General features: G+C 41.2%; 1 protein-coding gene across 2 annotated transcripts in view; it reads left to right on the top strand.

Moving 5' to 3' along the window:
• The window catches only part of CD83 (CD83 molecule), a 20,811-nt gene that overhangs the window by 5,725 nt on the left and 3,158 nt on the right, over nt 1-11,928 (top strand). For both annotated transcript variants that reach the window (XM_011362875.2, XM_011362874.2), the window contains exons 3-4: nt 9,148-9,367; nt 11,646-11,752. In XM_011362875.2, the coding sequence (XP_011361177.1) occupies nt 9,148-9,367; nt 11,646-11,752 (327 nt within the window). The remainder of the gene's footprint in view (nt 1-9,147; nt 9,368-11,645; nt 11,753-11,928) is intronic.

Raw genomic sequence — 11,928 nt, 5'->3', positions numbered from 1 at the left:
AAAGGACCCATATAAACCATGTGTTTCTTATCATGTGCCTTAGTAGTATTTAAACAAAGCAGATGGTGTCCAATTAGTGTCTGTAACATTAAGGTGAGTTGGGAAGGAACAGGGTCCACTTTATTTGCTCTGTTTTGAAGGTACAATGAGAGGGGCCTGGAGGGGGCTTAATACAAACATGAGTGGGGGTTGATTAAAGAAGGGGCCAAGAGCGGGTAGAGATAACCCAATTCTTGTTAACCAGACTTTACTTTCCTGTGGATTGATGTCTTCCTCTCTGGGATTCAATGATGGATCCTCCTCTCATCCCCTGCTGTATTGTAGCTGTTAAGGCGAAGTGAGTGATTAAGAAGAAATAAAGAGTACAGTTTATCTATTAAGTTTAGCTTTTAAAGTGGTGAATAGATTGTGGTTGTTTGGGGAGGTATTTAGACTTTGGTTCAGCATTCTTCTTCCACTGGCTGTGACTCTGGTTTAGATTCTAGCATAAGAGAGCATTAGCACAATCCCATTCATTACAGGGCTACCTCTGTGTTTCATACTAAATATCGCTGTGTTCACACTCTCTTTAATGAAGCTGCACTAGGTTTGGAGGGAGATGATGACATTGGATGGAATGTTTGGGTGTCGTTGATGCTCGCCACTAATGATAATGAGTGGTTATTTATCAGGAAGATGTATTACTGTCGTTTATCATGCTAGGAGCCCTGACGATCTACACTGATGCATAATGAAAGAGGATATATAGTTCATCTCTGGGTGACACTGTGGGGGCGAGGACAGATACGCGTCACAAGACAAGTGCTCTTTTAAGATGATTTCTAAAGGAAGGGAGAAAGGAGAAGTAAGGCTATGATTTCGGAAATAGCTCAAACTTGGAGTTTATAATATTTAGAAGAGCCCAGCTGTGGCAGATCATGGGCTATCCTGTGGACTAGGGACCCATGGGAGAGCAGGTTAATGACTAGTATGAGGCTACTTCACCACACAGACATTTCTCGTCCTTGGTTCTTTATGAAACTGTCTTCCATGTATGTACATTGTTTATTTCCTATTCAGCAGAGTTATATTTTCTGTCTCTACCATCTTGTGTGATAATGAGCCATAAAGCAAGAGGGCAGTAAGGAGAGCAGGATGCCTTTGGAGGGGCCAGAGTTGATGAATGGTCTGGGTAGATGTGATCTGTAAAGCCACAGACCCTGATTGACCCATGAAGGATCCAGTGTGTACCACTCACTGCATTTCTTTCATTCTAGAATGCCATCTGTTGTAAGAGAGATTTAAGAACATGTTTTTAGGAGAAAAAGGAAACTTGTACATAATAGAAGCACTAAAACATCAAAAGAAGAAAACAATGTGTGTGTTAGCATTAAAGAAAAGTCATACTGTCCCCATTGGCACTTATACTACTTGACCTGGTCAAATCACTTTTATGGACTCCACTTTAGGTCAAACTGTGAAAGACATAAAGTTGATTTTCAGATGTCTGTTGTATTTACACTTTCATTATTTAGTAAGTTTTTCTAAGTTACAAATGTATGCTAAGTCCTGGGCCTGCCATTGGCCATCCCAAGATCAACATGGAACTTCTGCCAGAGGACCATCTTGAGCAAAGGCTTGGACATAGGAATCCACAAGCATTTTTGGGAACCGATTAGTAACTAGTGACTTAGAGGGGAGAATTATACAGCAGAGGGCTGAGAGATAATGTTAGAGAGTAGGCTGGGAATAGATTGTGAAGAACCTTGAACGTGGAACTATAAGGGGTTAAAATTTATCCTTTCGGCAGCAAGGAGCCATTTAAAGTTTTTAAACAAAGAGGATGATATAATGAAAAACAAATCAAAAGAAAAGCATATTTCTTGTGAGGAAGGACAGAATATGATTTATCCTAGAAGATGAGTCTTCCTTCACTACAGTGAGACTTCCATCAGATAAACTTAGTAAGACTTGAACATATGTGTGGGATATACCTTCCTTTCCCTCTTCATCACCACCCTGTCTCTGGTTCTATGAAAGAGTAGGCAAGAGAATGTAGGTGCCTCAGAGCAGGCAATAGAAGTTTCAGCCAGATGAGAATTGTGGATCACTGAGATTTTTGGACTATGATGAAACAGAGCAAAGTTGCTAAAACCTTTCAGCTTGGAAGAGAGTAGGGAGGAAGAAGGCAGCTAAGAGTTAAACAGAAAAAAATAAAAACACGTGTTTTCCATGACTAGAAGGGGGAACCTGAATCACATGAGGACTGGATTATCTAAGTTCTGTACTTGGTTATGTCACTATACAAAGAAGAGGAAGTTAAAAGAAGGTCTCAGTGACGTAAGGGAAGGTTTTATGTAGGGCAGAACTAAAAAGAGATTAATTTACCTAAAAAAAAAAAAATGGTTCCTCCATCTAAAACTGTTTCCATGATCCCTTCCTGGCTACTCCTGTAATGATGCCAGATTTTCTACCAGCAGTCATTAGCTCAAACCATACTTAGACTAAAGTGCTTCCCTAAGCATATTTATGATTTTTGTTTTTATACTGGAGTATATTTGGGTAAAATTCCTGTGCGTGTCATTTACTGCTGGTATAGACATAAGAGCCCAAGGCTTGTTAATGTCACTTGTATTTTCCTAGAGCACCAGCTAGTTCACTGCATGTTCTTGTACCAATTTCCCAAGAAGGGATAGATTCCAGAAGAGCTGGTAGTTGTCTAGGATTATGGGTTCAATTGGGAAAACTTATGGGAAAAGAAGGATGCTAGTTGCTATAAGCAATTTATATTCGTAAGCAATTTATATTCACCTTGGACCAGCCTCACTGGGTCAATTCTGGAGAGCAATGGTTCTGAATCAAATCAGGCCCTGGTGTCTCATTCTCTGAGGAGTGGGAGGCATATGAGCCCAAAGGACAAAGCAGGACTGGTATGGAGGCTGGAACCATGTGGAGATAATCCTCTATGTGCCACATTTATTTCTGGGGTGGTGCAAGGTGTTCCTATTAGGACTCTTTCATTTGCAAAGGATTGTAATTCAATCGACACTAGCTTAAATAAAATGGAATATATTGGTTTATATAATAGAAATGGAAAAATTTTTAAACCGATGTATAGTTTATACTTCAGTTATGGCTGTTGCTATGGATTGAACTGTATCCCACAAAAAGACATGTCTGTCCTAATCCTTGGTATTTGTGAATGTGACCTTATCTGGAAATAGGGTTTCTGCAGATATAATCAAATTAAAGTAAGGTCATACTTGATTAGGCTGGGTCCTAATCCAATGACAGGTGTCCTTAAAAGAGAAAACAAAGACACAGACATAGACACAAAAGGAGAACACGGAGGCAGAGGTTGGAGTGATGTGCTTACCAACAAAGGAATATCGAGCATTTCCAGCAACACCAGAAGCTAGGAGTGAGATACAAAACAGATTCTCCCCTAGAGACTTCAGAGAGAGAAAGGCCCTGCCAACACCTTAATTTTGGACTTTTGGCATCCAGAACTGTGAGAGAATAAGTTTCTGTTGTTTTAAGCCACTCAGTTTGTGGTACTTGGTTATGGCAGCTCTAGGAAGTAAATACAGCTAGATTTAGAGGTTTATGAACAGCCTCAGGGGTTGGAGTCTTTCTATGTCCCAACTCTTCTTCCTTCGTGTTGGTTTTATTATCAGCTTCCATGTGGCAGTGAGATAGTAGCCGATACCTGCAGACTTGTGTATCCAACCGGGGTCAAGTACAAAGGAAAAGCTTTTGCCTCTCTTCTGCTATCTCAACAAATGTCCAATTATACTTAAGTGGTTTTGATTGGGGCATGCATCCGTTAGAACCAGTTTATCTGGTCACAGATGTCAGACTTGAATTAAGGGTGTCTCCTCTAGGACTGGATGCAGTGCACTGTGACGGGCGTGAATGTGGCTTGTGAGGGTGCACCTTCCAGGCCCAGCAGGACCCACAAGGTTAATGGAAGGAGGATGGTTGCCATGAGCATTTTGGTCTAACATTTTTTTCAAAGGCTTTTTGACACATTGTGATGGTGCTTTCAGCAACTCAGAGTGCTGTGGATATTTTAGAGACATTGCGAGTAGGAAAAGAATTTCTCCCTAGAGCAGAGATTGGAACTTCTAGAAAACTCTGCCGGAGAGGAGATTGAGAGTATCAGCAGTAAAGGAATGACCGAATGAATGGATGGAGTGGAAAACTATCACATCTAACGAAAATTTCTATTACTAACATTATCAATGATAAAATACTTTTATGTGTTTTCTCATTTGATTCTTAAAATAACCCAGTAAGTAAGGTAGTTCCAGATGAGGAAATGAGACCCAGAGGTGAAATGATTTACCAAAAGTGACCCAGCTAACTGATGGAGAAGCTGGGGCTTGACTTCAGACCTTTGGATTCCAAGGCCTGAACTTTCTCCTTGCTTCTAAAATTCACTTATTCATTCAGCAAATACTTTTTGAATATTTCCTTTGTGCAGGGAACTATTGAGAATGCTGAATGAAACCTTGGCTATGAAAAGAGAGTAATGAGATTTTTAGGACACCATGCTGTATGTCCATCTTCATCATCATAGTTACCTTCACACCAACATTGTGGGATATAATTCCTGCCTAACCTCTCACCTCTGTGGAGCAAATGAAACCTGAATGCTGTGCAGTCAGTTGGCTGAGAGCAGAACTAGTTGTGATGGGCTGAGGTTTGTTTGGGTCCAGGTCCAAAGTCTGTGTTCTTAATTATGTTGCCTCTGCCATATTCATGACTCTGTTAACAGTTGTAAATCCAACTCTGTCTGTTAGACCCAGTAAATTTTAAAGTGGAAAATCATTTTTCCAATAAAACTACACTTAGAAAAAAACGATGTTAATGTACATACATTCTACCCTCATTATGACATCAACCTCCAAGCCAAACTATTTTGCACGTAATAAAGAGCTGTTTTTATGATGAATGACAATTACATTGACACTTATAATTGAGTTAGAAACCAAGGTACATAAATGTTAGTGCATGAAGGATGCAGTAAAAAAAAAAGCTGTTCATCGTTATTGGAATATATCAGATTAATTTAGTACAACTTTTAAATACGTAAAGTCTATGCTTTGAAATATTTTAATCAAGTTGTTGAATTAAATATTTACATGCATATGTGTATACACATTGCTCCTCAAAAAAATCTCTTCCTGTTCTTTTAGTTTCCCATCACAGACTTAACAGACCTCATGTATGGCAAGTTTGGATTTCAAGTTTGTGATCAAAATTGTTTCCTTGCCATAGGAATGGAATTGTTGTCCTCTTATGTTCAAATATGGTCATCTAGGAGGTTAGCTAGTTGCCATATAGTTGGATAAAATTATGTAAACTTAGGAAAAAATCATTTTCCACAGTAGGGTTTTTGACTGAAATATTGGTTCAATTTCAACCATATTTAATTATTTATTTGATTTCTTTTATTCTTGTTCAAATTTATCCATTTAAAAAAACTTAATTCGCGTACCCTTAAAATTAGTACTTTTATTGATTTAGCATTTGGCAAATTAAAGAAAATTTATTTTAATTAAGGGCGCATGGTTTTCTTAAGGTCAAATTGCCATTTTAGAGAAAGAATATGGTATTTAAATTACTTAGTCCAATTGAGGGCCTTGAGACAAGTCTGAGTTCGTAGGCTTTCTGAAAATGAGACGTCCTATATTTTGCCTTTTTCTAATTCAATCAACAAGATAGAATTGTCAGCATAAGAGTTAATGCAGGGAGTGTGGATTTTTAAAACATAATTGGGATGAGTCTTTTGAGGAATTAATTTGCCCAAATCATGTTGTCGTTTAGCACACTACAATATTAGGTTGGAACACGTGCATTAAATCGTTCCTGTCAATTATGCTAGGCTGTGAATGAATCTGAGAGTTCCTTTTGTTACAAATTACTATTTCCTAAAATGCTTTTGTAGAGAGGCAGTGAAACACTTTTAAATTTGGAATGTTTAAAGAGCCATTCTTGCCCATGGTTGATTTTGCACCAACTGAAAGGTTTATAAGAACTCATAAAACAAAGCAAAGTTGAGGATGGCCCATTTGCTGTTGCTCCATTTTCCTCCAGCTGAAATTCTCCTTTGGTCCTTGAACAGTGCTGCTTCTGCCATAGCGAACTCACCTGATCCTGCACAGTGATAGCTGCTTGGCCACAGAGCAGAAGATAATGATTTGAACTTTCGCATAAAAGTCTGTTGGTACTGCTAGTGCCTCACTCCCATTTGCAGCATGCAACATTAACATAAAAACTACAATTATTTTTGCAGCTGTAGGCAAATCCCAGATTCCCCAGATGGAGTCGTGGGAGAAGGTATATTTTAAAATAACAAAATGAAAGGGGACTAGGCATTGTCTATACCTAGAGCTTGAAGCCAAAGGAAGGGTTATGAAGTATTTCCAGGTGCGTTGTGTGAATTTGCATGTTTCTTTTGCTATAGAGAGTTATCAGGCAAAGAGAGCTGTTTATTACTGTGGCAATAGTTCCCAGGTTAAGCTAGTAGTTTTCCTACTTCTCTGGGTCTTTCAGGAAGACTCAGGGAGGGACCATGGGAAGATGATCCCATGAGCGATGAAATAATTTTCATGATCCCTTTGGTGGCTGTGGAGGCTCAGGACGTCAACATTTTGTACATTGCTTTTGGGTTCTGTGTTCTGCCTTTCCCCTGTTTCTTTCTATTCTTCTCATGATCTCACCCTGATTTTGTTTTGCCATTTGAACATGACTAAAGGCCCGCTGGAGGTCTTGCTAGAGGCCCATGGAAATCTGACCATCACGTAAACTACTTTTTGTTGTTGTTGCTGCTGATTTTCAAAATGAATTCTCTTCTGCAAATAGGCAGAAGGCAACTGGCCGCCATTTCTGAACATGGGCACATACTTGCTCCAGAGGTTCCCAGCAGCCAGCATGATAATGGGGCCCCCTTTATGTAAATAAGCATAGTAGTTTATGTTTCCTCCAGCTCCAGAGGATCTTGACTTTCAGACAGGCCTTTCTGAGCTGAGGGAGGAGTCATTGGATGGGAGAGGAGGCCCCCAAGGAGGAAACCAGAGGCGGATCATTTCAAAATGACTGTTGCATCCGAGTGTCCATCTCTTCAGATGCAAGGATTTCTAGCAAAACAGAGTTCCAGTGAAACCTATTAGAAAGAAACGTGAGTTAATTCAGAAAAGACATCGCCATGGAGACTGCTGAGTCTAGGCAGAATCGATTAGTTCAAATGGCCTTGCGGGTGGGGGTGGGAGATATTGGAACAGGTTGGCCCTGGATGGTCTTGGGCCCTTGGCTCATATAAAGCTCCGGTAGGAGGGAGCACTTCTGCAGGCAACGGATAGGGAGGGGAGAGGTGAGAGCACATGAAGAGGCCTTCATGAAGAGCACATGAAGAGGTTTGTGGTTTAATTAGTCTTGAGAAGGGAACATTTGGGCAACATTAGATGTGTTCTAAAATCCACTGTTGGATGTCTTTAGTTTTTTTCTAAGGTTCCTTGCCACGCCTGCTTTCTTTTCCTTTCTTTCTTTCTTTCTTTCTTTCTCTTCTCTTCTCTCTCTCTCTTTCTCTCTCTCTCTCTCTCTCTCTCTCTCTGACGGTCTGAGGAAAGCCATTTATTAGTCCTAGCAGCCCCGTGCTAGCAGTGTATGGTGGTGCTGGGCTTCTTGCAGGAGCTATAAATCTGCCACCAGATGTCTCTGTAGCCCACTCCACAGGAATGCTAACATGAATGGAAGGCTGTGGAAGCTGGACCTGAGCTTTCTGATGACCTCGTGGTGTGTTCCCTAACTTAATTAATTAAGCAGAAACCAACCATTGAGGGTGTGTGTGTGTGTGTGTGTGTGTGTGTGTGTGTGTGTGTGTGTTTGCGCGCATATGTGTATTTTTTTTTCCTGAGCTGCCTCTGCCTCACTGAGTGTTCCCAATTCCTTGGTTATTTATTTCCCTGCATTGGTTCCCTTTTGAGAAGGAGGAGAGGAGTCGCAGGGTGCTCCCAGAACAGCAGATGAAACATTGGCAGGTACCGGCAAAGACAGCAGCGGTGAAGCCTACTCATGCTCTCTTTTCCCCAAGGTGGACAGGGAGGGACAGGAGATGGAATTGGAAGGACAATAAGCAGAATAGGAAAGGAATGCCACTGAAGTCCAGGCTCCCTGCTGGTCCCCAGCCACCTGGCAGAGGCCTAGGGGCTGCCCATGAATAGTGAAAAAAGTAATTTGCCTTACCGTTTGTGTAAAAACAGTTTTAAAAGCTTTAAAACATTTCAGTGGAGGGTCAGCGGGCAAGTTAATTAGGCAAATTGAAGATATATCTGGGGGAAAAGAGAATTGATGGTAAAAGTGGTGTGTGCCTAATCTTTGAAGTAGGAGATGATGCAAAAACCCCAGCACGAATCACATAGATAATTAGGGAGAAAGAAAACCAGCCAGATTAGTTTGGCTAAATTTTGCATCTACCCCAGTCAGGCTGGTTCGTCCAGGGTACAATGATTTAAGCTGTTACTGTCCTTTCATGTGTATCTTGACTACCAAACAATCTGGCACATAAATTCTCCATGTGGCACTGTCGTCACCTGTCTTCCTGCCTTGGTAGAGAGAGTAAGTGTGGTACATCCTGCAGCATCACAGATGACCACACACATACGCAGTCTTTGAAGAACATCTCTGTGTTTTTCACTGAGTTGTCTGGCAATGATCTTAGTAGATTTAGGAATGTTGCCAAATAAAGGCTGGGATACAACACTAAGAATCAGTGAATGGGCGAGTTGATATCTGAAGAAAACAAGAGAACATTTAATATAGAACAACCAGCAACAAAATTTGATTCACAGTGATTCATACTTCACATCATCATCGTCAGCACATCATTAGCATCAACAGGATCTCTCCTTTATGTAAGGTCGAAGATGGGATACGAAGAATTATAAAACGCAATCCTGATTTTATTTCAAAAATATGTGTAGCCTAAAGAATTTTCTTAGATTCTCTCATCACACATCCACACAATATATTGTTTTTAAAAAATTATTGAGGATGGATTTCATAAAAACAAGAGGTAGCACCTGGGTGTGGAGGCCCATGGCTTGCAGGTCTGTCAGTAGGGCATGATGCAATATGATTCCTTTTTTTTTTTTTTTTTAACAGCTTACAGAGGGTGGTGAAAAGAGGATAGAGATGCCTCAGGAAGATCTGCAGAACTATCATCAAAAGGAGCAGAAAGGCTCTTTTGAGGACCCTGGGGAAAGGCTGTATTCCCTGAAGATCCCAAACACTACCAGCTGCAGCTCGGGGACATACAGATGTACTCTGGAGGGACAGGAAGGGCAGAGAAACCAAAGTGGCACAGTCATCTTGAAAGTGACAGGTGAGGTGAACTGTCACGCTTGTTTTCTTCTTGCAAAATGTGTGTGTGCTTTCTGTAGGTCCTAAAATCGACTCTCTCAGTTGGAACCTAACTCAGAAGCTTAGGGTCGCATCTGTGGCTAAAAGCTAAATTCTACTGCAAGAAAGTCATAACTTTTTTTTTTTTCTTTTAATAAGGACAGATCTATCCCAATCTGACTAGGGCGGATGCCAAATGTAGCCAAACAGCTAATCTGTCTGTTGTTTATCATGTCAGAGCACTTTGGAGCAAATTATATCCAAGTCTAATTGTGGGGCGATGGAGAAATTGCCTGGTGCCCAAACACCATATAACTGCTTATTGGAGCCTTCCATCCTGGCCGAAGGGATTGCTTCATGTTCCACTTTTTTTTAACATGAGTACAGCACTTCCTTCTCACTTTACAGTGATTCAATTTCTCAATACCTCAACTCAGGCCAAAGAAAGAGTACAGCAAGAAAATAATATTCCAGTGACAGAATACATGTTTTTGCTCTATGCGGTAATACCGAATGTCAAGACAAGGATTATTTCCTTACTTTTTTTTCACAACTTTTTTTACGTAGCTTAAAATATGCCTTGCATTTGACTTTTGCCCAGTTCCTGTTAGTGGCTGAGGCTTGAAATGACAAACATGTTATCGTCATAGAGTCCCTGATTTTGTACAATAGCTACTTTCTCCTATTGGGTATCTAAAGGGAATTTGACCCGAGATAATACTCTTATATTCACAAGAACACAATCATCGTTTAGGGAAGAGTGTTGGATTTGCTTCACTGTTAAACACGCACAAATACACGTACACCCCTTATTCTCTTCTTAGTGTCTAGCCCTTTATTCTGCTTTGTCTTCGTAGAACTTACTACACCTGACATGCTACATGCTCTGCTTTGTTCTCTGATGTATCCTGGCCACACAGTAGGCCCTCAGTGAATTTTATTCACATAAATGAGAAATGAGAGCAACCTAGCAGGGAAGAGCGGAAAGGATGTACAAGAGAAAGCTGATTTTCTTTTCTTTCCTCATTAAAGGCCTACACATTGCCCAGAAGTGAAGTGGTCGGACTCTAGTTTAGATCTTAGATCTTAGCTGCGCTGTCTGTTTTAGATCTTAGCTGTGCTGTCTGTTAGTGTGTGACCTTGGACAAATCTCTGACTGACTCTAAGCCTCAGTTCTCTCATCTCTAAAATGGGGATAATAGTTTTTACGACTGCAGCTTGTTGTGAAGCTTAAACGAGATACTGCACTAAAATGGTTAGTGCGGTGCCTGGGGTAGACTGAGTGCTCCATAAACGTTAGAAACCATTAGGATGATAGCTCTCAAGTTTTCTTTTTTTGAGTCACAGACTCCTGTGAGAATCTATCTAGACTTTTGCATGAACCTTTAAGTTCAGTTTCGGGGGCTGACAGCTCTCTTGAGGCCCATCTATGGTCCTGGGGAGGAGCCCCCTGGTCACTTGCTCCTGCCTGGCCTTCAAGCAGACTCTGTCAGCAACCTTGCTTCCCCGACAGCACACTGGATGTCGTGTCTAAGTGGGGAGAGGCTGTCTCTGCCATGTCCCCTCCTGGGCCAAAGGCCTCGCTCTTCCTGCATTTGCCCCCCAGAGTGCGGCAACCACAGTCTCTAACAACCTCTCAGGGAGCTGTTCCATATCCCACTCTTGCTGTCAGCCTTGGTGGAGGAGCTTTAACCATTCTACAAAAGTGTGTCTACTTATTCGGCTATAGCTAAACAGCTTTCCTGCCTCAGTTCATAGTCCTGCGATCCCCCTGATATGAGGACACCTAGCATTCCACACAACACCGATGAAGTTAGGTTATATATGGATTAACAAATGGCAAAGACAAAATAAAAGTCGGGAGATGCCGGACATCTGAAATGGAAGCAGATGGGCAGCTGGATAAGTCCGGACCAGACTCCTGGCTCTGCTACCCACCTTAGTCCCTCAGCCTCTCTGAGCCTCAACTCCTTCATCTGTAAAATGGGTATAATCTGACCTGCCTTGGAAGAGTCAGTGAAATGCTGCATGCCAATCTTATCGCACACAGCTGGCTACAGAGCAAGAGTGACCGCCAGCTGTAGCTGTCACCGTCACTAAGGTCGTCGCTGCTGTTCTCTGACGGCACCGATATGAAGGCAGGAAGGGGAGACGAGGGGGACTTCAAAAGCAGCAACAAGGCATTCTTAGCTTTTTTATTATGGTAGAAAGTCCCGTTAAATGTCTTCATATTTTACTTATTGTTTATTTATTTTTTTAAGGATGCCCTAAGGAACTCAAAGAAAAGACTTTTAAGAAATACAAAGCTGAGATTGCACTGCTGTTGGTTTTGGTGGTTTTCTACGTAACACTCATCATTTTCACTTTTGTAAGTACCTTTTTAAAACATTTATTATTATTAAAAGATCACCTGGGGCACCGGTCCAAATGTGTTGTAGGTAGTGGGAATCATTTAATTATAGGAAGAGATATTCTCTGAGCCCTGGACTTATTGAGGCTCCCAGACTGTAAGAATCATTACATCAAGCTCCCAGCTTGTGTGTG

The sequence above is a fragment of the Pteropus vampyrus genome, unplaced genomic scaffold (assembly GCF_000151845.1).
Source record: "Pteropus vampyrus isolate Shadow unplaced genomic scaffold, Pvam_2.0 Scaffold80, whole genome shotgun sequence".
Classification (NCBI taxonomy): Eukaryota; Metazoa; Chordata; class Mammalia; order Chiroptera; family Pteropodidae; genus Pteropus; species Pteropus vampyrus.
Note: the sequence above shows the minus strand (reverse complement) of the source record. Positions and strands in the feature narration are given on the sequence as shown.